This window comes from Trachurus japonicus, chromosome 10 (assembly GCF_045865225.1).
Source record: "Trachurus japonicus isolate A0001 chromosome 10, Traja_1.0".
In the NCBI taxonomy this organism is placed as follows: domain Eukaryota; kingdom Metazoa; phylum Chordata; class Actinopteri; order Carangiformes; family Carangidae; genus Trachurus; species Trachurus japonicus.
In genome coordinates, this window is record NC_140916.1 from 4,449,884 (window position 1) to 4,476,530 (window position 26,647).

General features: G+C 40.9%; 1 protein-coding gene across 4 annotated transcripts in view; it reads right to left on the reverse strand.

The window, feature by feature from the left end:
* LOC146979273 (transcription factor COE3) overlaps nucleotides 1–26,647 on the reverse strand; it is a 170,596-nt gene that overhangs the window by 126,800 nt on the left and 17,149 nt on the right. For 3 of the 4 annotated variants that reach the window (XM_085788985.1, XM_085788983.1, XM_085788984.1), the window contains exon 4: nucleotides 24,695–24,750. In XM_085788985.1, coding sequence (XP_085645111.1) covers nucleotides 24,695–24,750 — 56 coding nt within the window. Of the gene's footprint in view, nucleotides 1–11,113; nucleotides 11,188–24,694; nucleotides 24,751–26,647 lie in introns of all 4 variants that reach the window. The other variant, XM_085788986.1, reaches the window with a different exon arrangement.

Below are 26,647 nucleotides of genomic sequence, written 5' to 3' on the forward strand. Positions count from 1 at the left end.
GAGTGCTGTCAATCACAGTCTGACATCTATCATTCAGTAACAAACAGGACGATCTGTGATGTCACAAAATCGGATCAGCGACAGAAGCTGCAAAAAACCTCAAAATCATAACGTCTTATTTCAAGTCAAAAATGTCTTATTTCCTAGTCAAAAACTAATCTCTTTCCACTTAAAATAAGACTCATCACCTAAAAAGTAGTTTGTTTTAGAACACTTTTTACTTCTTTCAAGCAGAATTTTCACTTGAAATAAGTAAAAAATCTGATAGTGGATCAAGTTTTTATTTCTTATTACAAAACATAAAACTTGCTTTCACTGGCAGATTTTTTCTACGTATTTCAATTGAAAATTAGTTTGAAACAATGAAAAATGAATCCTGAAAACTAGTTAATTTTTAGCGATGAGTCTTATTTTTAAGTGGAAAAACAGTAAAGTTTACCAAACTTAGAAAACCAAACTTCAGATATTTCAGCAGTTTATTGTCCCAGAAATACAACCAACACAGAAACACATCCTCAATGTTCCCGGTTTTTTCTTATTTTATTTTTATGTTGTCCGGTTTTGTTTCCATGATCCTCAGTGCGATCTGCTTCCGTCACAGCAACACCTGGAGCACCAGCTACGCAAACCTACGTTCAGAACATTACTGTGTATGTCTGAATTCTCCTCCCGTCGTTCCCTACAATCGTCTACATGAATACTACATTACTATATTTAGCTATAAGAGTTTCGGGGATCCTTCTGTTGTTTTTAGTAAAGTTCCACTGACTCCTGAGTGTTTTCAGAAAAATACTTTAAATAACTAGGAGGATGGTAGATCAGAGAGAGAGAGAGAATGTGTGTGTGTTGTTGTTGTTGTTGTGTGTGTGTGTGGTGTGTGTGTGTGTGTGTGTGTGTTGTGTGGTAGAGTTATTCAGTGTGGTGTTAATTACTCAGTTCACACTGAAGCCTCCGAGTCGGAAGTGCGACGTGAGAAAAACAGACGAGGAAACAGAAACATGTGATTTGTGTCGAGTGATCAAAGTTCCAATCGTCAGCAAGCACCGAGACAAAGACACACTTAAATATTCACCAATAATCATTATTATTTTTTAATATTACTATTATTATTATTAATAATAATAATATCTAATTCATCCAGGGCTCAAAACTTCACCTGGACCAGAACCAACAGTTCCTCCATGTCTGAGTGTTCCTGAATGCACCACTTGATAATTATGACGTGTAGCTGCGTATTAAAAAAGTTATTTCTGGATCTTCAAAAACTCAACAAACATGGAAACATAAACAACTAAGTCTCCATGACAACAGGTATCGTGACATCGTGATCAAAAGCTCGAGAGCAGTCGACTAAATGGACCTGAGAAATGTTGTGTCAAAATAAAACACATAAGACAACAATGGCCGACAGCTCAGTAGAGTCCAACCATCAGCTGTGCTGCGTTCACTGACAACCTGGGAGCCGTTCAATCAACACAGTCAAACTCAAACATGAAGTGGCATCACTTCTGTTAAAGACTATCCCGAAACAAAGAGCTGGTGTAAAGAGAGAGTCCCTGGACCTGGCAGACAGTGAACGTGTGAACAGTTGAACCGGTAATCAGGTGAACAGCTCCTACCTGTCGATGATGACGGGGTCGGAACGGCGTCTCATGCGGTTCCCACAGCTCTTCTTGTCACAAACACCGACTGGGAAGAGAAGAGACGACAGGTGAGAGAGGAACAGACCAACAGAACTTTATTTGAAATCCCGTCCGACGTGTGTCACCCCGATGGTTCACAGTGAAATGAATCACCAGTCGATTAGATGCTGTTGATTTTGAAGTTTTATTACCTGAAAATCTGAACTATTAAAATGACAGAAATAGTCAAGACCTTCAGAATAATTCTCTTTGTGAAGAACAAAGACCTTTATTCTGAAAATCAGCTTTGTTTTCAGCTCCACACACACACACGCACACACACACACACTCTCTCTCTCTCTGTCCACTGGGTAGAGTCCCAAACCAAGGTCACTAACAGTTTGGCCGACGCCCAGTGATGGAGGCACCACCGCTGTGACCCCCCCCCCCCACACCCCGACCCCATCCCCACGACCCAAACCCCTGGTGTCGTCGCCCCTGACAACCAGCCAGCCAAAGACAGACCGGCTGCCTGGCCAAACAGCCATCCAGGTAGCAGCAGGGCAAAGAGGGGGGGGGGGCTTCAGGCCTGTGGAGGGCATCCACGGAGGAGGGGGCGGGTCAAACAAGGCTTCAGGTGTCACCTGCTGCTGCCTCCTGATTGGCTTTAGAAAGTTTGGTTTAATGTTTTGGTTTTGTTTTGTTTTGTTTTGTTTTGGATTGTTAAAAAAAAAAATAATTTACACATCCAAATGAAAATAGGTCTAAACCCTATTTTGCCACGGATTAGTATTACCTGGGGACGTCGGGTGATTTGTAAATTTACCCCCACACGTCTGTGTTTCTTGCGGTGGGCATTCGCACGGGGATAAGTGAAGTAGTCTGTATTTTTACTCGAATTTACTGACATTAAGGCTCCAATTTAGATTATACTTTATTATCAGATCACTCACTCCGAAATTTTGTCTTGCGTCCCATGACGTCAAAGCTGTGCACGTCGTAACATCCGCTCGTGTCACATTCCATGTGCGAAGCACTGTAAATAAAATGGTCAAAGAGCAGCAACAAGACTTCGCAATAACGGCCGTCATGGCATTTGTAATTAAGCCTGTTGAAAGCCGCCGTCATCCATTTCAATAGCCTCCAAAATTTCGCTCTTTTTATTGATCTGAGCAGTTTATTCAATGGGTCCCCAGCACCGATACGAGCCCTGTGTTTGCACCTAAAACGCCTTCGAAAATGCCGCTCATAATTTCCACCGAGGCCTCCATGTTTCAACCCCGTACAGCGTAGTTTTTCAACCGGGAAAAGAACAAAAAATGCCCCTCAATGACTGAGATGCAGATTCGAGGAACTAGTTTTTAACCACGGACGTTTCGGTATCTTTGGTGAAATATAGTAGGTCATTTGCAGGGATTTTTACTTTATCAAATTACTGACATGGCGCATTCGCTACGGGATTAAGATCACAGACTCCTTCCGCAATTATTACAAATTACCAAGGTCCCCAGGTAATACTATGTGTATAGGGCCTTTAATATTGATCATGATATTTATGTTTAGATTCAGTAAACAAACAATCACAGATACTAAACAATATTTTACTTGTGCCAGCAGCTCATGAGACAGAGTCCTCAGTGGAACGACGTCAGTCTGAGTGGATTTAAAGAGTGAACATGGGTGAACGTTAGAGAACACGAACGTTACTTAACACTAGTGAATGTTAATAAACATTACTTAAAGCAGAAGTGAGTGGTTCCGTCGTTTTGGCTAATGCCCACGGCGTTCCAGGCCGGCTTTTGAAATCATAAATTACAGCTTCAAGTCACAACTTACGACTTTGTAGCGTTCCAGGCAACCCACCGTGTTTTTTCCCGACCTGTTTTACCGGTGGAAAAGTCACAAAACGGCCACTCGTATAACATCCGACCCGTGAAATACGTACCAGTACGTCTTTTTGAACAGTCTATGTACCAGATCGAACTGGTACCAACACACGGTCGGAAAAATACGAGTTGCCTTGAACGCACCATAACAGTCCCATCGTCCTAAAACGTCGCCAACATTCACGGCGTCCCTCTTGGCTGCACATGACAGCCCTGCATGCCGTTCTCTCTCCTCATTGGTATAAAAACTGTAGAAAACGATCATGTTTTTCTCCTGGGCTCAGAGCAGAGCAAGAGTGACTGAACAGACTCCGTGGTCAGACCAAACCCTAAACTCAATGTAAGTGATTAGCTGTCAGGGAAGATATAACTATTTAAGAACTATATATTAACACAAAATATATCAACTTACTTCTGCATTAACACTAGTGAAAGTTATTGAACAGTTACTTAACCACTAGTGGAATGTTATTGAACATTACTTAAACACTAATTAATGTTATTGAACATTAACTTAAAGGCAGAAGTAAGTGGTCCGGTCGTTAACGCTAATGCTGCGTTCCAGGCAGGCTTTTGAAATCGTAAATTACAGCTTCAAGTCACAACTTACACTTTGTAGCGTTTCAGGCAACCCACTCGTGTTTTTCCGACCTGTTTTTTAAACCGGTGAAAGTCACTATAACGGCCACTCGTAACTTCCGACCGGTGAACTCGTACCAGATCGAACTGGTACCACTTCACGGTCGGAAAAATACGAGTTGCCTTGGACGCACCATAACAGTCCTCGTCCCTACGTCGCCACAATTCACAGGCGATCCTTGGCTGCACACACACCCCTGCATGCCGTTCTCTCTCCTCATTGGATAAAAACTGTAGGATACGATAAATGTTTTCTCCTCGACTCAGAGCAGAGCAGAGGGACTGAGAGACCCGTGTTTCAGTCCAAACACTCTATGTAAGTGATTGCTGTCGGAAGATAATAACTATTTTAAGAAACTTATATTAACACAAATATATTCACTACTTCGCTATTAACACTATGAATGTTATTGAACATTAATTAACATATTGAATGTTATTGAACATTACTTAACACTGAGTGAATGTTAATGAACATTACCTACTTAAACACTAGTGAATGTTTTGAACATTAAGTAACACTATAGTGGAATGTTATTGAAACATGAATTAACACTAATGAATGTTATTGAACATTAATTAACACTAGTGAATGTTATTGAACAGACTTAACACTAGTGGAATGTTTAATGAACATTTACCTAACGTACACTAGTGAATGTTTATTGAACATTAATCTAACATCTATAGTGAATGTTATTGAACATTACCTACTTAAAACTAGTGAATGTTTTTTGAACATTAATTAACACTAGTGAATGTTATAGAACATTATTAACACTAGAATGTTATTGAACATTACTTAACACTAGTGAATGTTAATGAACATTACCGACTTAACACTAGTGAATGTTATTTGAACATTAATTAACACTATAGTAATGTTATTGAACATGAATTAACACTAATGAATGACATTGAACATTAATTAACACTAGTGAATGTTATTGAACATACTAAACAAAACACTAGTAATGGTTAACGAACATACCTACTTTAACACTAGTGAATGTTTATTGAACATTAATTAACACTATCAGTGAATGTTATTGAACATTACCTACTTTAACACTAGTGAATGTTATTGAACATTAATTAACACTAGGTGAATGTTATTGAACATTAATTAACACTAGTGAATGTTATTGAACAGTTACTTTAACACAGTGAATGTTAATGAACATTACCTACTTAACAACTAGTGAATGTTATTGAACATTAATTTAATCACTATACGTTGATGTTATGAACATTACCTACTTAACACTAGTGAAATGTTATTGAACATTAATTAACACAAAGTGAATGTTATTGAAACATGAATTAACACGTAATGAATGTATTGAAACATTAACCTACTTAACACAAGCGAAAGGTTACTTGAACATTAATTTAACACTAGAGAAATTTAAATTGAACATTACCTACTTAACACTAGTGAATGTTATTGAACATTAATTACACTAATGAATTTTTATTGAACATTAATTAACACTGTAGAATGTTATTGAACATTAATTAACACTAGTGAAAGTTATTGAACATTACTTAACACTAGTGAATGTTATTGAACATTAACACTAGTGAATGTTATTGAACATTACTTAACCGAGGAATTTATTGAACATTACCTTAACACTAGTGAATGTATTGAACATTACAACACACCAGTGAACATCCAGTGAGGGTCAGAGCTGGCAGACCAGAGGGACTGCTGCTCCACCGTCTCTGTCTCTGGTGCTCTGTCGTGTGGAGCCGCTGCAGCTCCAGGCTCCACGCCGAGGGCTCATACATATCTCTCCGGTAATTCTTAAAAAATTAATCGCGCTGCACATGACCCGTGACGTCCAATCGCGCGGCAGCGTTGCCGCCCGCCGTCTGAATCAAATTGGCCATTATGACAAACAAGCGTCAAACGGAGGCATTGAAACCATAATGACCGCTGCATGAATATTTATCAATGTTTTGTGATCTCTAAAGTACAGAAAAATCACAAACTAAGCGTCGTGTTTGCCCCGCGTCTCCCGTGTTGTGTGTGTGTGACTGTTGCCGTAAAACGCGCCACAATAATTTATATTCCCCCAGGCTGACTAGGAACCATTAGTGAAAGTATCCAGGAGACCATTTAGCATTGGAAACCCACTGGTGCTGGCTGTGGTGACAACCTCCTCCAAACTGCCAAAGAAGGTTATAAACAAAACTGGACCCCAGGAGCTCTGCCGGGGGGGGGGGGGGGGGAGGGGGGCGGCGGGGGGGGGGGTGGGGTGGGGGGGGGGCCGGGGGGGGACTGCTCGCCGGGGGTGGGGGGGAGGGGAGTGTGGGGGGGTCTCTCTGCCCGCCGGGGCCGGGGGGTGTGGGGGGGTGCCGGGAGGGGGGGGGGGGGGGTGGGTGGGGGGGGGGGGGGGGGCCTGCCGGGGTGGGGGGGGGGGGGGGGGGGGGCGGGGGGGGGGGGGGGGGGGGGGGGGGGTGGTGGAGGGGGGGGGCTTCTGCCGGGGGGGGGGGGTGGCGGGGGGGGGGGGGGTGGTGGGGCCGGGGGGCCGGGGGGGGGGGTCCGGGGGAGGGGGGGGGGCCTCTGCCGGGTGGGGCAGGGGGGCGGGGAGGGGGGGGGCAGCGGGGCGGGGGGGGGGGGGGGGGCGGGGGGGGGCCTCCTCCAGGGACCAGGGTCCGATTCCAAGACGAAAACCAACCTTGGCTCGAGCGTCCACAATATCGCCTTAATGACGTTTCCCCCCGGGTGCCCGCGAACAGGCTAAACACCACGGCCGGCTAAATGACTGAGAGCACAACACACAGACCTGAGGAGTGAAGCCCTCACTGTGTTGTGTGAGTGTGGGTGTGTGTGTTGTGTGTGTGTCGCGGGGGGGCTCTGTGTGTGTATCTTTGTGTGTGTGTATCCTGGCTTGAAACTGGCAAAAAACAAAACAAACAGTGTGTGTGTGTGTGTGATGCTGTCACTCATTTTGGCAGAGAGGGTTCATCCCTCATCGCCGCTGCCAGACCCTCAGGTCGCTGTACAGCCTCCAAACACACACTCACCAGTCAGTTCACACACACACACTCTCAGGGCCCAAAAATAATCCCAGCCACAGACCAGTTTGGCCGCTGATCCTCGGCCACACAAGCATCATTACTCCGTCTCCTCCTCCTCCTCCTCCTCGCAGCCACATCAGAGACGTCGCCACAAGTGGAATCAACTTGAAGCAACAAATAACGTTTGTCCGGGGCCGCTATCACACGACACACCCACACAATACACTATCACACACACAGCGAGCCCTTCAAGGCTCCCAGAGGACGGACCAGCATCCAGCAGCGCGGCGGTGCGGTGGCGGCCGGCGCTCGGATCACAGGGTCCAGATAACAAAAAACCCCCGATCAGACCAGGGCTCGCTTTCAAAGACCAAGTGTTGTAATTACCACGAAGCCAGAACGCCTCGTCGCGGCGGCGGCAGCGGGAGCAGCCAGCCTGGAGGTTCTGTCCTGCCCCCCCTCCCTCCCCTCTCCTTCCCCCTCCCTCACTGCAAAAACTCAAAATCTTTCAATCAATCATATTTGTCTCATTTCTTGTCAAAATGTCTCATTTCTAGTCAAAATTAATCTCTTTCCCACTTAAAATAAGACTCAGCACCTAAAAATGAACTTGTTTTTAGATCATTTTCACATTGTTTCAAACTAAATTTTCACTTGAAATAAGTAAGAAAATTCTGCCAGTGAAAGCAAGTTTTTTGTGCTTGTAATAAGAAAGAAAAACTTGCTAATCCACTATCAGATTTTGTCTACTTATTTCAAGTGAAAAATCTGCTTGAAAGAAGTAAAAAAAAGTGTATAAAAACAAGCTGCTTTTAATGTGATGTAGTCTTATTTTAGTAGAATGAGATTAGTTTTGACTGGAAATAAGACAAATATTCTTGGGTAAGATTTGAGTTTTATACAGTGCTCCCCCCTCCCCCTCCCGACGGCGAGCTGGACTGAGCGAGGGGCAGCAGCTCTCGTCAGCGTCGCCCCCCGAGCTCCGGCAGCCAGCGAGGGAGCGCGGTGGTCGGGCGAGGCAGGCGAGAGCGAGCGGCCCGAGCTGGCCCGCCTCCGGGAGCCCGCTGGCAACGCCGCCATGCCAACCTGGCTACCACCTCCGCCCGCCGCCGAGCTGAGCTGAGCCTGCTCACTGGGCTGTGATTGGTAGTTTTGGAAAGAAGCTGAGTCCCAATTTAAAACTGGTTAATGTGCCACAGTAGACAATAGATGGTCACACACACACATGTGCACACTACATACCATACAGACACACACACACACACTGACACACACTGACACAGAGTTTGATTGTTTATATTGATCATGTTATTGATCCGTTCTATCGGTTGTTACACTGCAAAAACTCACAAATCTTTTCTGAGAATATAGTCATATTCTTGTCCAAAATGTCTCATTTCTAGTCAAACTAACCACTTTCCCACTTAAAATAAGACTCATCACCGCTAAAAATTAACTTGTTTTCAGATCATTTTCACTTGTTTCAAACCAATTTTCACTTTGAAATAAAGTAGAAAAATCTGCCAAGAAAGCAAGTTTTTGTGCTTGTAATACGACAGAAAAACTTGCCCGGCTATCAGATTATTTTAAGTGAAAATCTGCTTGAAAGAAGTAAAAGTGTCTAAAAACAAGCTACTTTTATGTGATGATCCTTATTTTAAAGATGAGATTTTGTTTGATCAAAATAAGACAAATATTCATGGTAAGATTTTAGTTTTTGCAGTGTATGGTCTGAATTAATTTAATCGTTGTGATAATTAACTGATTCATGACTGTAACCATGACGATGTGGTGTCAGGTGGACCTGAATCTGGTCCAGGTCCAGTGGTGTCCCCACCACCTGCACACACACACACACACTTTGGAGAGGCTCCGCCCCTGTGGGCGCGAGGGAGCTTGAGGTCACCCGGGACGGAGCGGAGGTGGAAACAGTCTTGATCCCTCGTTCATTACCAGTGGTAAGAACTCATCAGCTCCATCCATCACATAAAGACACACATCACACACAATACGCAGCACTGGGGACGACATCCCATAATATAGGAGAACAAGGAGGATGAAGAGGAAGAAGAAGAGGAAGGATGAAGAAGAACAACGGGAAGAGGAAGAGGAGGAAAGATTGAGGAAGGAAGAGAGGAGAGGAAGAATAACAACGGGAAAAGGAAGAGGAGTGAAGAAGAGGAAGGAAAAGAAAGACGATGGAGAAGGACTATAAAAGAAGAGGAGAGTTTCAGGCTCCAGGTCTGTTCAGACTAACACAGTCCCTAACCAGTTATAACCCAGTATGAACCCAGTAAAAACCAGTTGACTGCACACCATACACCAGTAAACCCTGAAGAGAACCAGGCTGAACCAGTTTCCTGTTCCCTCTGAAACCAAGCACCAGGTCAACTCCACTTACTAAACCAGTTCAAACCACTTAGGCTACTAAACCAGTCACTAAACCATTTACCAAACCAATTATCTAAACCAGTTACTATACCAATTACTAAACCATGTTACTAAACCAGTTACCAAATAAACCAATCCTACTAAACCAGTTACTAAACCCATTTTACCAAACCAATTACTAAACTATGTTTACTAAAACCCGTTACCAAACCAATTACAAAATCAGTTACTAAACCAATTACTAAACCAAATTACTAAACCAGTTACTAAACCAATTAACTAAACCAGTTTACTAAAACCGGTTACTAAAACCAGTTCAAACCACTTACTAAACCAGTTACTAAACCAGTAAACCACCCCGCAAACCAGTTACTAAACCAATTACATAAACCAGTTACTAAACCGGTTACTAAACCAGTTCAACCACTTACTAAACCAGTTACTAAACCAGTTCAACCAGTTACTAAACCTGTTACTAAACCGGTTACTAAACCAGTTCAACCACTTACTAAACCAGTTACTAAACCAGTTCAACCACTTACTAAACCTGTTACTAAACCAGTTACTGAACCAGATCAACCACTTACTAAACCAGTTACTAAACCAGTTCAACCAGTTATTAAACCAGTTCAACTCCAGTTACTAAACCAGTTCAACCAGAAAACGGAACCAATTTTAAACCATTACTAAAACCAATTACGAACCAGTTCAACCAGTTACTAAACCAGTTTAACCAGTTACTAAACCAATTACTAAACCAGTTCAACAAGTTACTAAACCAATGGGCTTTATGCACAGCTCCACTACTTCCTGAAATAAGCCAGCTCCTTTGTGTGTCTGACCTCACAACAATGGTCAGACACACCTGGATTAATCAGTTGGTCCAATAATGTAAGACAGGAAATAAAGGAGCTTCAGAAATTTCAGGTAGTAGTGGAGCTGTGCATAATGCCCATTACCTAAACCACTTCAACACCAGTTACTAAACCAGTTACAAAACCAGGTCAACTCCAGTAACTAAAACCGGTTACTAAACCAATACTAAACCAGTTTAAAAATCAGTTCAACCAGAACTGAACCAGTTTCACCTCCGCCAGTCGACATGTGAACACATGAACCAGACATGTACTGTGTGTATGTGTAGTATTTTTATCCTTCTCTTCAGTCTGAACCAGTGAAACCATTAACTCCAGACGAGCAGAGCAGGCAGCAGACGTGTTGATTGGTGTTATTGAACGACAAACCAACAGCTGCTCTTTTCTCTCATAAACACACACACACACACACACAAACACACCACACATACACAAGACAACAAAAACACATGGCGTTGCCATGGTAACTTGTGTGATTTTGGGGGATTTTAACACTCTGATCCTGTTTCAGAACAGTAAAATCTGATTCAGAGAGAGAGATGGAGTCGTTTCTACCATGTACACATGACTGTTGTTGTTGTTGTTGTTGCTGTTGTTGTTTTATAAGATACAAAACAACACACACACGCCAGACAGACAGACAACACACAGGTGAGCCAGGTGTGTTTACCTGCACATGATCTCGTGGGTGAGCAGGACCCGACACATCTCTGGGTTCTTGTCTTGGCCTTCGTACAGGATCGGCTGCAGAGAGAGAGAGAGACACGTGAGTTCACTGACCGGCTCATAGCGTAGGACAGACATGGTGAGTTTACACATGAACCCCAGTAAAACTGAACTGTTTGTCTCCACATTACTAATGGTTTTGTGTTCACATTAAACTGGTTTTGTCTCCACATTACTATGGTTTTGTGTTCACATTAAACTGGTTTGTCTTCACATTACTATGGTTTGTCTTCACATTAAGCTGGTTTGTCTTCACATTACTATGGTTTGTCTTCACATTAAACTGGTTTGTCTTCACATTAAATTGGTTTGTCTTCACATTACTATGGTTTGTCTTCACATTGCTATGATTTGTCTTCAGATTAAACTGGTTTGTCTTCACATTACTATGGTTTGTCTTCACATTGAACTTGTTTGTCTTCACATTAAACTGGTTTGTCTTCACATTACTATGGTTTGTCTTCACATTACTATGGTTTGTCTTCACATTAAACTGGTTTGTCTTCACATTACTATGGTTTGTCTTCACATCACTATGGTTTGTCTTCACATTAAACTGGTTTGTGTTCACATTAAACTGGTTTGTCTTCACATTCAGCTGGTTTGTCTTCACATTAAACTGGTTTGTCTTCACATTACTATGGTTTGTGTTCACATTACTATGGTTTGTGTTCACATTAAACTGGTTTGTCTTCACATTCAGCTGGTTTGTCTTCACATTACTATGGTTTGTCTTCGCATTACGATGGTCTGTCTTCACATTACTATCACATTAAACTGGTTTGTCTTCACATTACTATGGTTTGTGTTCACATTACTATGGTTTGTGTTCACATTAAACTGGTTTGTCTTCACATTAAACTGGTTTGTCTCTACATTAAACTGGTTTGCCTTCACATTAAATTAGTTTGTCTTCACATTAAACTGGTTTGTCTCTACATTAAACCGGTCTGTCTTCATATTAAACTGGTTTGTCTTTACACTGAACTGGTTTGTCTCTACATTAAACCGGTCTGTCTTCATATTAAACTGGTTTGTCTTTACACTGAACTGGTTTGTGTCCATATGAACGACAGGTGTAAACTGGTTTGACCAGCTTCCTGCTCATTAATCCAGTCCTGTAGCAGTTTGCTGTGACTGGGAACCAGTTGACCCAGTTGTGTTGTAGTTAATGGGTTCAGGTTGATTGATGAGCCGAGCTAACGAAGCAGCTGATTCGCTGCTGACGTCTTCAGGTAGCTGCTTTTATTTTGTCAGACACGGCTTTCCAACCACTTCCTCCACTCCCCCTCCTCCCCCCCACCTCCTCCTCCCACCACCTCCCACCAACTCCCCTTTTGGTGGTCTCTCAGCCTCCTCCGGCCTTCCCAGAATTCCCTGCCAGATGGCGGGCGTCGCCCCAGGATGAAGCCCCCCCCCTCCTCCTCCCCTTCCTCCCCCCCACCGAGCTGTCATGTCAGCGTCCGGATGACGGATGACCGCTGAGAGGAGGGAGGTGTGTGTGTCTGTGTGTGTGTGTGGTTTCTGTAATACCCTGGTGGTTGTAAATGAACTCCAGTAAGAGAGTGAGAGTGTGTGTGTGTGTGTGTGTGTGTGTGTGTGTGTGTGTGTGTGTGTGTGTGTGTGTGTGTGTGTGTGTGTGTGTGTGTGTGTGTGTGTGTGTGTGTGTGTGTGTCCTCTCCCCCCTTTTCCCCTTTTCCTGCGATGACCTACCACTACCTCATCCACCTTTATAGTCAAAACAGACCTCCACCCTGCACACACACACTTACTTTCTCACACACACACACTTACACACACACAGACACACACACTAACACACACACACACACACCCCTGGGGGACAATACTTTTAGGATAACGACCACTTCTGCATTATTGATCCTGATCCTGGCTCTGTTCCTGTTCCTCTGGATTAAAATGCTCCAGTTTGACCAGGAGGGATGTGGATTACATCAGGGACACACACATCTACACACATCTACACACATCTACACACACACATCTACAGACACACATCTAAAGTTGGTGGTCAATATTTATACATCATCATTCCTGATGCAACAATCTGTGTCTGTGTGTGTGTCTGTGTGTGTGCTCCACCTCTTCTTTTCCAACTTGAAGAGATTTTTATTTTTCGGTCGTCGTCGTGTTGTGGACGGACGGTTTTTAAAAAGTCCAGATGTTTGTGGACGTTTGTCTCGTCTTCACGTCTCTAAAGGTTTCAGTTTGTTTCTCATCAGGACATGAATGAAACCTGTGATAGGACACACACCAGGTTTCTGTGTGTGTGTGTTTAATGTGTTGTTTTGATTTTTGTGATTTTGTTATTATTAATAAGAAGAAGAATATAAATCAATCAGGACTCAGTTTGTCTGTCTTGTAATGAGCATTTTATTAATATCATATTATTATAATATAAGCCTGTGAATATTCTCATTTGTCCAGGTCATAGTTATCTCAAGGAAATTTAAATCAAACACAACAGGACTTGGTTATTTGTCTAGGAAGACGTTTCACCTCACATCCAAGAGGCTTCATCAGTTCATGTTCACATCTGACGAGGGTGGGACTGTCCTATATTATATTATAATAATATTATTATAATATTATATAGCCTATAATATTATTAGTAGTAGTGGTAGTTTATTCGATCTTTTACACAAAATTGTTTACAGTTGAGCATCAATCACAGTCAGTCAACCTTCCATAAAACCATAATTCATTCAACTCGTTCATAAATAGATAGAAAAGCTGCAGGCTGAAGCTATCTAGCTTATAAATGCCTAGGCTACCCTTTAATTCAATATTCCATTAAATCCATTAGAGCTCTTCATGGTTTCAGAGTCATAGAAAGAAACAAGTATCCAATAATTAACAAATGAAGCCAAAAAATAAAGGAAGGAAATAATTTAACAGCATTACAGTTGCAATCAACACCCAATTGATCAATCCAGTTTATAGCTTTCTATCATACTATGTTTTAATCTATTTTTAAATTGTGTTATGTTTTTGCATTGTTTGAGATCCTCTGTCAGGCTATTCCACAGTTTTACTCCCGCCACAGAGATACACATGCTTTTTAATGTAGCATTTATTTATTCTTTATTCATTATAATATTATAATATAGGCCTAATATTAATAATTTAAAAAAATACACGGAGACAAATTCAAAAATGTTTGTTGTTTTAATTTTCCTCCTGTTTCATTGTTTCTGTCACTAATAATATTAATTAATGAATATTATAAGAGTGTTTATTATAATTGTTATTATTATTATTACTACAGTCATTGAACAGTGTCTGCTCTGAGCCCCCCCTCCGGCCCCTAACGACAGCGACTCATCGATCGAGGGCGTCCAGCCGACCTGTCTGTCAGTCTGACTGTCGACCAATCAGGAGGTGATGAACACCCTGTGTGTGTGTGGGTGGGGGTGGGGGGGGGGTCATGGAGGAGGAGGTGTCAGGATTATTGTCTCCAGTGTGCCGTCGCTGTGCCACATTAGGGCCTATTGATCGGCTGACGCTTTGTCGGGAGCCGCTGGTTCATCGATCGGTGACATGTCGAACCAGCAGGGTGTGTGTGTCTGTGTGTCTGTGTGTGTGTGTGTGTGTGTGTGTGTGTGTGCACTGTTGTTCCTATCTAAGAGGGGACATCGGCGTCGTTACACATTCACCAACAGGGGACCAAGCAGCCAACAGGGGACTTTTTTTAGGTCCCCTGTTGGACATGCTTTAAATCAACTTAAAATCATGTGAAAAACCTTCTGGTTAATTTTTTTAACTTTAGCCAAGAGGGGACCTGAGTGTGTGTGTGTGTAAAATACCATATTCAGCAGTGCCCCCGGCAGCTGGAGCAGGGGTTTTAACGACTCATTCACACACGTCGTTTCTTACACTCCTCCATAGTGTGAACGACTTGCAGCCCCGGCAGCCTTTCAGACTGTAGAGAGGCTATCAAACAGGCTATTTAGTGAACAAACCAGTACCTTGAAATATAATTTGTTATTCTTTGTAACAAAATATAAAGGTTCCGTTTTCAAGGATGTCTTAAATTTAAACTCAACACTGTATTAGGTATAATAGAAATTTTTAAATATTGAAAAAAATTGATCACCCATAACAAAATTTTAAATAAAATGGTCATTTAGATCATTTCTGTTGAATTCTGATTAAACATTAAAAATAATTGACCTTGCTATTGTTGCTTGTCCAGTTTTTTTAAGCACAGGGTTTCAATTTTACAATGTACATGTGTTCTCAATCTGTATTTATAGCAATTATTAGTTGACTTACATTGCAGAAAAAGGTCCACACTTGGTTTATATGGAATGACAGGGGTCCACTGTTGGTTGATGCATAATGACACATGATCCCTCTTAGTTAGCATGGAGTGACATACACACTCCATCATGTATGAATAAGAAAGAAATAAGGAAAAGTGATAGTTTTTAAGAGAAATTTTTCATCAAAACTGAACACAAACATTTCTAATAAAGTAGCACCAATAATGTTGTAATTATTTTTTAAATGTTGGGTGTACTACTGCAACACACATTTCTACAGTCTATTCATTTGTTAATAGAGGGTTTTAGGATTTAGGGTAATCTTAATGTACTTACATCATAAATCTGTATTCATAAGGATGTATTTTATTTACTGTTTTATATTACAGAAAACTCAATGGCAACCTATGATGATATATTATGTACAAGTAAACCATCAAAGAGTAACTGATATTAAAGTATTGGCACGGCAATTTGTTATCTTTGGGGAAAATACAGAGGGTTTGGGAGAACATCAGTTTGTCAGAGATACAAGGGAGAGGATTAATCTCACAAAGTCCCTATGTTAAACTATTGCCAGACACATTTCTACAGTCTATTAATTTTTCACTATACTGGTGTTTTATACTACTTAACTGCATTGTTGTCATGGGAAAATACTTAAACTACTCACAGTTTGACATGGCCTGATGGCTCAGAGCCACAAAAAGTTACTTTTTGGCCACGTACATCTCATATAGATGAAGCCCTGTTGGGGCCACCTATGGTCAGACTTTTACTTTTTAAATGCATGTGATTTCAATTAATCCTTTAATGTATTTGCGTCATAAATCTGTATAGGAATTATTCGTTGATTTACGTTTTAGAAAAAGGTCCACACTTGGTTTATATGGAATGACAGGGGTCCACTGTTGGTTGGTGCATAATGATACAAGTGCCCACTTAGTTAGCATGGAGTGAAATACACACTCCATCATGTATGAATAAGAAAGAAATGAGCAAAAGTGATCATCCGTAAGAGAAATTTTTCATCAAAACTTAACACAAACATTTCTAATAAAGTAGCTCAGATAAATACAGTGGGCCAGGCCGTTAAGTGCTTTAAAAACAAACATTAAAAGTTTAAAATCAATTCTGTAAGGGACAGGGAGCCAGTGAAGGGAGTTAAGAACAGGAGTAATGTGCTCACGTCTATTAGTGTTAGTTAAAAGACGGGCAGACAGCGTTTTTGGACAAGTTGGAGGCGACTGAGCGAAGACTGGGAGACGCCAACATAAAGTGCATTGCAATAGTCCAATCTAGAACTGATTACTGCATCACTTTTGCTTATATCTTTCTTATTCATACATGATGGAGTGTGCATTTCACTCTACTTACTTACATTCAAAACAGACTGACTGAAACATGGGTACATGCAAACATAGAGTCCACAGAGCATTTTTATGAGCTACCATTCTCTGCCAGAAATGTTGTCTGGGAACAACATCTTACTTAACATGGCAGAGAGATACAAGGGATACAAGGGATAAGGCATTGTGTGGATGGAATAACCCCAAATAGCTCAATGTTGAACTGCAGCAACACAAATAAAAAAAAGTTAACAGTGGTGTGGACCGTGTCTGAGGAATATAGTTCTTGCTGTGTCCTAATTGTCCTTTACAAGGCTTTGTAAGGCTTTGCATGTGTTTTTATATTTATGCGTTCCTTTGTTTCCCTTGATTTTCTAAATACCTTTTAATGAGTAGTTTAACAGGGGGGTTTTGGGGTTATTCCGTCCACACACTGACATATTCCCTGTATCCATGACAATCTGATGAATCCTAATTTCTTATTCCATGTTAATTGTTGTTCTCAGACAGCATTACTACTAGCAGACAATGGTAGCTCATATAAAGGCCCTGTCACAGAATATTATAACAGGTAATTACACACCTTCACAAAACTCATCAAAGAACTGACAATTCTTTAGACAAAATGGAATATTGCTGGTACACCCACTCTTTACAGTTGCCACAGAAGTTGAGTCACCAAAGGCCATAGGTGCGTAGGTAGCACATGGCCAACCTAAGACCTGGGAATCACCTGTGTCTCAGTTGGTCTGATTTGGATAAAGATATTGGCTGAAAGAAGGTAGAAACTCTGAAGCCCAACCTGAAAATACCTAACGACCATCGTCAGCTACGACAAACCATCCCCCACACTGCCCACACTCGAGAACTGACACAGGTCATCTGGCACTCACTCCGCTCTCACTCCATTCACTCACTTCTCAGATCCCAGTTCAACAACTCTACCTTAAAGTTAGGATCTGTGAAATACATGAGTGCTGGCGACTTAACTACTTCAATGTAGAGGAATGTTTTGTGCCCACATCATAGACTGAAACTCCATTAAAAATGTTCAACTCCACTTAGAAAACTGTGTGTAAATGTAATGAAGTCACATTGCTTACTACAACATGCACAAGGTTATACCTAGATAATAAGGAATATACACACTTGTGTTTAGCTGGGTACTGAAACGAAAGAAAATCATTAGGAAACAACCAAAATAGATAACAAATTAAATACTTAAAAATATAAATAAATTAGATAATGTTTTACCATATTCTGAACACAATTAATTGAATTTGTTTATAATCCACTTCAGATGCTATGAATAAAGTAATATGGGATTGTTGAATGTACAATCCACACATCCTGAAAGCAACCAGACCCATTTCTGCTGAGCACCAGTGTGAACTGAATACAGCTTTTATTGTGTACTTCCCACTTAATGTAAACTCTCTGATCCTGTGCCAATCCTGTACCTTTTGACAACTTTAAATTAGGTTTCAATTCATACACCAATTTCATCTATAGATGTGTATGACTATGTGATACAGTGTGTAATATACAGAAGGAAAAAAAACACAAATTTAGTTTTAGTTTTCATTTTTGTTGTGGACCAAACATATTCAGACAGGTATACATGAACTCCAGTAGAGCTAATAGTTTGGTAAGTAAAAATGTGTGTTGCAGTAGTTCAACAGTGGGTATTTTGGAGTTATTCCATCGACTATAGCTGATTTATCCCCTGTATCTCTGGAAATTTGATTAATCCTAATTTCAGACAACATTTCTACTGGCACACAATGGTAGATCATATAAAGGCTGACAAAATATTATACTGATCACAAGGCATCACACACCTTTACAGAACTCATCAAAGACTTGACAGGGTGGATTATTGCTGGGACACCCACTCTTTACAGTTGTCACAGAAGTCCATAGGTGTGTAGCACATGGCCAACCTAGGACTGGGGAATTCCATTGTCTGCTAGTCTGATTTGGATATAAGATCTTGGCTGAAGGATGTTAGTCTTTTCCAGGTTGCCCTTCAGAGTTGCTAACGACCATCGTCAGCTACAAGAAACCATCCCCCACACTGCCGACAGTCAAGGACTGACACAAGTCGTCTGGCACAGATTTAAAGCCCTCACTCACTTCTCAGAAGCCAGTTCCACATTTAGAGTGGAGAGTGGAGGTAGAGTTAAGCCTACCACACACATAAAGATAATCGGGTTGATTTTGCCCCGATTTTCCCCCTTCCGACCAAAGACAAAAATCGTCCAATTATCCAAAGGTTTTAAGATTATTTTATGAGATTCTCTTGTAGTGTGTGGTGTGTTAAGAGTCAAAATTCTCACAACAATCGCCTCCGAAAACGTTCGGCGCCGATAATCGTAAATATTGTGTTCAATATTTACAAATCAAAAGTCATCTTGCGTGTGGAAAGCTGGTGTTGTGCTGAGAAGTGCCTGCTTGCCAAGCTCTGCATGCTGCTAGCGGCAAGCCACTTCTCGACACAACACCGGCAATCCCACAGAGAGCCACGGTGCAGCCCTGGCATTACATGAGGTTCACACAGACATTCACGCATACACGGGAGATTTCCTGATAGCCGATAGCAAAGACGGTAGCGCTCATAGCCAGCAACAGCCAGCAATAGAGCAACCATGTTTAAACGATCATGTGACCGCCGCTCACAGCCGCTTTACTGCTCGGCGTCCGAAGCCACAGTCACACACAGATGGTATCCTTGTAAAGGCTGAAGTGTCCCGCTTTCATTTAAAAAAAATTACATTGCTCTCATTGTCCATTCCGGAAATAGACCCGAAAGAGTAGCTACAACAATACTGATCTCTTTCTGAGTTTTCTGACCGGAGGGTCAAGATTCTGAAAAATCTTAATGTGTGTGGTGAGCTGTGTTTGGAATATCACAGCACACCACACACAATACGATCAAAACTGTTCAATCACTGATTTTTTATCTTCATGTGTGGGGTCTTTCACAGATAAAAAAATGGTTGAAATTTAGAGAATCTTTATGTGTGTACCAGGATTTAAGATCTGTGAAATACATGAGTGTTGATGACTTCACTACTTCAATGTAGAGGAATGCTTTTGTGTCCACATCATAGACTGAAGTCTATGGGTGGGAATTGAGAACCGGTTCCTCTTCAGAACTGGTTCCCACGTGATCATTTCCTTGGGATTGTGTGTGTGCATGCTTATCGATTTTGCTTTTTTTCCTTTGCAAATGTGCATGTTTCTAACCCAAACAACACATGCCGTGTTCAGGTCAGAACGAAGGCAAACACGGCGTCGAGACAGAAGCGCTCTAAAGTGTCGGGGTAGATGTGATGTGACAAAAAAATATTCAGATTTATAAAACAGTGCATACACACACTTGCAAGTAAAGTGCCTACAAGGCACATACATACTGTAGATAGTAAGGAATATACACACTTGTGTTTAGCTGGGTACTAAAACATCAAAAAATCATTAGGAAGCAACCCAAATGTGTAACAAATTAATCACTGAATCAGATTGCCATTCTACTATTTGTTTTCAAAATAAATTTGATTATAATTAGATTTATTGTATACCTCCCACTTAACTCATTGAGTGCCATTGACGTACATATACGTCAAACGCAGTTTTCTGCGGCTGGTAAATGGGGACGCTGTCGCCCACACTGTGAGTAATTTTGGGGCTTCTGGGATGTGTAGAACGAATGAGACTGTAGATCAGAGCAAGAAGTGAAGAAGAAGGAGAAGACGAGTGCGATTGCTACGGAGATAAAAAAGTTGGAAAAAGTTTCTATTTCTAGAGAAAAACGACGGGCAGAGCCTGGAACAAGTGTAACGTGGAGCTGTGATGAAAAATGTCTCTTACGGATGATCACTTTTGCTTATTTCTTTCTTATTCATACATGATGGAGTGTGTATTTCACTTCATGCTAACTAAGTGGGCACTTGTATCATTATGCACCAACCAACAGTGGACCCCTGTCATTCCATATAAACCAAGTGTGGACCTTTTTTTTCTGCAATGCAAAACAATAAGTAAAATGCATCCCTATTAATATAGATTTAGAATGCAAGTACATTAAAATTGATTGAAACCATGTGCTGTTAAAAAGTAGAAGAGTGACAATAGGTGGCCACCACAGAGCTTCATCTATATGGGACATTAGGTGACTACAGAATAACACTTTGTGGCTCTGGGCCATCAGACCATGTTGAATCCTGAGTTTAGTTATTTAAAGTAGTTTTCCCATGACAACAATGCAGTCAAGGAGTATGAAACTTCAGTAAGTCAAAAACTTGACAGACTGTAGAAAGGTGTGTTGCAGTGGTATATCATATTACTTAGTGAGATCCATCCTCTAGAAGAATTATCCCTTGTATCTCAGACAAACTGATGACCCCGCAGCGCCTCCTTTATTTCCCATACATGTTTTATTGTTGAGCCATAAATGTCAATAACTGAAATATTCCCTTAAGTATCTTGATAGGTTGCCATTGAGTTTTCACAGTACATCCCATGTTTTAAAAAAACTACAATGACAACTTCACCAGTGCTACTTTAGTTTAAATATGTGTGTTTGCATGTGTTTGTGCGTGTGTGTATTAATAGTTACAAATGTTTGTATTAAATTTAGATTAAAAATGTATCTTAAAACTTAGCACTTTCTCTCATTTCTGCTTATCCACCCATGCTGGAGTGTGTATGTCGCTCCGTGCTATCTCAGTGGGAGCTTGTGTCATTATGCCCCAACCAACAGTGGACCCCTGTCATTCCATATAAACCAAGTGTGGACCTTTCTGTAATGTAAAACAGTAAATAAAATACATCCTCATAAATACAGATTCATGATGCAAGTACATTAAAATGACCTAAAACCCTGAGTTTTAATTCAAATATTTTTCCTATAACAACAATGCAGTCAAGGAGTATAAAACTCTTGTAGGGGAAAAATTAATAGACTGTAGATGTGTGTGTTGCAGTAGTGCACCCTACATTTAAAAATAATGACAACATTATTGGTGCTACTTTATTAGAAATGTTTGTGTTAAGTTTTGATGAAAAATTTCTCTTACGGATGATCACTTTTGCTTATTTCTTTCTTATTCATACATGATGGAGTGTGTATTTCACTTCATGCTAACTAAGTGGGCACTTGTATCATTATGCACCAACCAACAGTGGACCCCTGTCATTCCATATAAACCAAGTGTGGACCTTTTTCTGTAATGTAAAACAGGAAATAAAATACATCCTCATAAATACAGATTCATGATGCAAGTACATTAAATGTGACCTAAAACCCTGAGTTTTAATTCAAATATTTTTCCTATAACAACAATGCAGTCAAGGAGTATAAAACTCTTGTAGGGGAAAAATGAATAGACTGTAGAAATGTGTGTTGCAGTAGTGCACCCTACATTTAAAAATAATGACAACATTATTGGTGCTACTTTATTAGAAATGTTTGTGTTAAGTTTTGATGAAAAACATTATCTTAAGAATGATCACTTTTGCTTATTTCTTTCTTATTCATACATATTCCATATTAATGTATTTCCTATTACTGTAATTGGTTGAAACCAGATGTATGGAGCATTTTGACTATTTAAAATTGAGATGATAGTAGGTCCCCTCTTGGACTGCTAAGAATGACAGAGGCAACACATTTATGGATGAGTAAAGACAGACAAGCAAATTATCTTTGTTAAGAAAAAAGGAATTCATTCATTCATTCAATTTGTATTACAGAGACTTTAAAATAAGTAATGATAACTCTCAAGTTATATTATCCATTCTTGAAAGAAACTGAGAAAGTCATTGTTGTAAACAAAGACTCATTAGGTGAATGGGTCGTTAGGTGAATGAATGGGTGCAGACAGCTCCACTGCAGTATGTGGAGGTCCACTCTTTGATAGGTAAATGTCGCTCAGAGATCCAAGTCCCCTCTTGGCAATTTCTTTAAAAATAATTAAAAGTCACATTTTCAGTAATATTATGGTAAAACACCTTAAAAGTCAATTTTATATTCCATTTTTGGTTTTTCAAAATAAGCAGAAACATAAGACCCCTCTTGGCAGCTTGGGCTGACAGGTCCCCTCTTCCCCCCTATTGGTGTATGTGTGTGTTGTGTGTGTGTGTGTGTGTGTGTGTGTGTGTGTGTGTGTGTGTGTGTGTGTGTGTGTGTGTGTGTGTGTGTGTTAATAAGGTGAATGAAGCAGGTTTCACTGAAAGAAAATGAATTTGAAAACATTAATCTTGAACTAAACTAAAAATGTATTTTTCTATTTTAAGATGAAACTGAAGTTTGACATTTTATCATAGGCTACTTGTAACATTAGAACTAAAAGTCTGTGTTTTTTTTACATGAACTGACTGTGATGTCACACCGTGATGTCACACCCACTCATATTTAGTAAAAAAAAAAAAAAAAAAAAGAAGAAAATGGATTCTATAAACATAGAAATAGAAATATCAGAAATATAAATCATCAAGATGAAGGAAAAACAAACTCAGAAACCAATAAGTTTTAATGAGAATCAGTTTGAAACCTGCAGATTTGATCCATCGTCATCAGAGACCAGCATTCGGTTTATGTTTATGTTCAGTCAGATCAAATTATTTAATAAAGAGGCACTTTTAATTTGGTTACTTAAGCATTATGTGATATGTCAACAATTCCATCTATAAGCATGGATAAATGTTTAAAACTCAATAAATGTGAAAAAGACACTTTAGTCATTCTGTCTTGCAAAGCAGACTGGAGTAAATCATGAGGATCCTTTCACACCGACAGACTGAAGCAGAAATCATTAGGAATCAAATCCTTTTGAATCGAAAATCCATTTTGATCAAATCGTAGCCCCAAAACTCAGAATCAAAGATAGTAAAAGATTCCCAGCCCCACTAACTATAGTAATAATAATAGTGTTACGTGGACGTTAGAGCGAAGGTGTGAGGGCCACAGGGCCGGAGGGAAGGGGGGGCCGGGGGGGGTTGAGTGGAGTTTGGACCGGGACTCTGGAAAGTCATGAGTTTGTGTTGGCAGAGAAACGATCGCAGGTTCAAATCCCAGATGGAGAATCAGAGAGAAAGAACCGGAAAAAGGTGGGTGGACCCAAGGGGGCAGTTGTCGGTCTGAGAAGTGAAGCTCACTTCCGCGTTCAAAAAACTGCAATCCCCTCGAATTCCTCTGGGGGCTGGTGTCAGAAGGGAGCATTCCCCATAGAGCCCCATGTTAAAATCGCCGACTTAACATCCTCAGTAAACATGTTAAAAGCCTGGTGTCAGAACGTTTTTTCGTCTCAATCGATAGTTTCTACCCCCGCACACACTCTGAGGGGGGTGAATTTTTTTTTAACTCTACCGTTTTACTGTTATTAGGTTAAAATTCTGGCCAATTAGGGCGCGGAAACGTTGAGTGACAGGTCCGAGCAGCTCCGTGGACAGCTGCTTCGAGGCCAGTGGGCGGGAACTCGGCCGGCCAATCCAACATGGCGCTGTTCAGGCCGCCATATTTGAGTCACAAAAACGACTCCCCAAAACCAATGGGTGACGTCACGGACGCTACGTTCATTCTTTTTACAGTCTATGGGTGGACCAGAACCAGAACCAGAACCAGACCACAGCTGGACCGGGAAACACATCAGGACTGGGGAGGGGTGGGGGGGGCAGAGCATGTGTGTGTGTGTGTGTGTGTGTGTGTGTGTGTGTGTGTGTGAGTCTGTGTGTGTGTCTGTCATGTGTTTATCTTCTATACGATAACAAAGGTTAAATGTAAATGAAGTTCCACTGATTTATGAAGCTTCCCTGCTGTTTAATGACTGTGTGTGTCTGTGTGTGTGTGTGTGTGTGTGTGTGTGTATGTACGTGTGTGTGTCGTCTCACCTGTTTGGTCATGGAGTCTATCAGACGGACGTACAGATCCTGTTCTGTCCTGATGCCTGAAACACACAAACACAAACACACAAACGTCACACAACTGAATTAACACTAATGAGCTGAACAAACGCACACACACTGACAGACACACAGACACACACACACACTTGCAGGTTACAGTAGAATTACAGTCATAATTATCAGTGAGTGTGAGCCTCCAACATACATACATGCATTAGCCTGTTATGCTAATTTGAGCTCAGTATGCAAAAAGACACACAAACACACACACACACACACACACATACACGTATACAAACACACACACACACATATATATACACACACACACACACCGCTGCTCCTTAATAACGCTCTGTAAATGAATTCTGTTATTATTTATGTCCCTGTAGTATATTTATGTTTTCTGTAGCTCTTTTCGTGTCGTCGCGTCAACGCTAACCCCCCTCAGCAAAAACAAACATTAGCGGCTCCAGAGCTGTTTATTATTTATAGGACACCCCCCCCCCCCCACCTCCAGGATAACAAGGAATCCTGGTTCCACAACAAATTAAAGATCAATCAGGATTTCTTGTCGTGTGTTAGCGAAGCAGCCGAGCGGATCAAGCTAACACCTGTTAGCCATTAGCAGGGGGCGGGGCTTATTCTCCCTCTGGTGATTGGTGATTGAGTCCCACAGTGGCGACAACAGAGTTGTGTTACCAGGGCTGAAGTTCATCACGTTCTGGTTCCAGTAGAGAAAGTGAATGTGATTTCTGCATTGTGTTGTGGATGAAGTCAGAAAACTACACTGTAAAAACTCAAAATCTTTCCAAGAATATTTGTCTTATTTCTTGTCAAAATGTCTCAATTTTAGTCAAAACTAATCTCTTTCCACTTAAAATAAGACTCATCACCTAGAAATTAACTTGTTTTTAGATCATTTTCACTTGCAGGGATGCAAATGGGTCAGGACCAAAAAAGAGAGGAATTTCTGGGGGTGGGGGGGCACTCACCATTACACCATTACAATATCATGGAAAAGTCAATTTCCAGTAGTTCAACCCCAACCAAGTATTGAGTGCATATAGATGGACATAGTTTTCAGAAGGCCAATATTTCTATATTAAAAATGCTTAAAAAAAAAACAAAAAAAAAAAACATATATGAGACATATAGGCCTATATAATGTGTTAGTTTCACTGAATTGAACACATTCTACATCGGGGAGGCGATGTCTTTCCACTTAGGGCTTCCTTCACCTCTGAAACGGGGCAGCAACGTAGGGAACCGTGCATGTCCGCGGCGCACAGCTCCACGGACATGCACGGGGGAAAAAAACGCCGTCGCACCGACTGCACGCGGATACGCGCCGCTTTAATGAGCGCGCATGTTGCGCATCTACATTGGAGGTAGGCTGTTATCAGTATAATCAGAGACAACCATGAATGAGTTCGCCTCAGTTTCATGTGATTGTCACTGTCAGCCTGTTAGAAAAACATTTTACTGACCCGAGCTGAGACGCTGAGGCCCCCCCCCCCCAAAATAAAACAAAAACTCTTCGGATCTGAACGATTCACACAAGTCACCTAATTGGTCATGAAAAAAGCGAGTTTTTGCTTTTCGGCGCGCTGTTTGCATCCCAGCACTTGTTTCAAACTAATTTTCAATTGAAATAAGTAGAAAAATCTGCCAGTGAAAGCAAGTTTTTTGTGCTTGTAATAAGAAAGAAAAACTTGCTCCACTATCAGATTTTTCTACTTATTTAAAGTGGAAAATTTGCTTGAAAAAAGTAAAAAGTGTCTAAAAACAAGCTACTTTTTAAAATGTGATGAGTCTTATTTTAAGTAGAATGAGATTTGTTTTGACTAGAAATAAGACAAATATTCTTGGTAAGATTTTGAGTTTTTGCAGTGCAGCTCTGTGACTAAAACACCAGTTTCTGATCCTTCAGAGTTT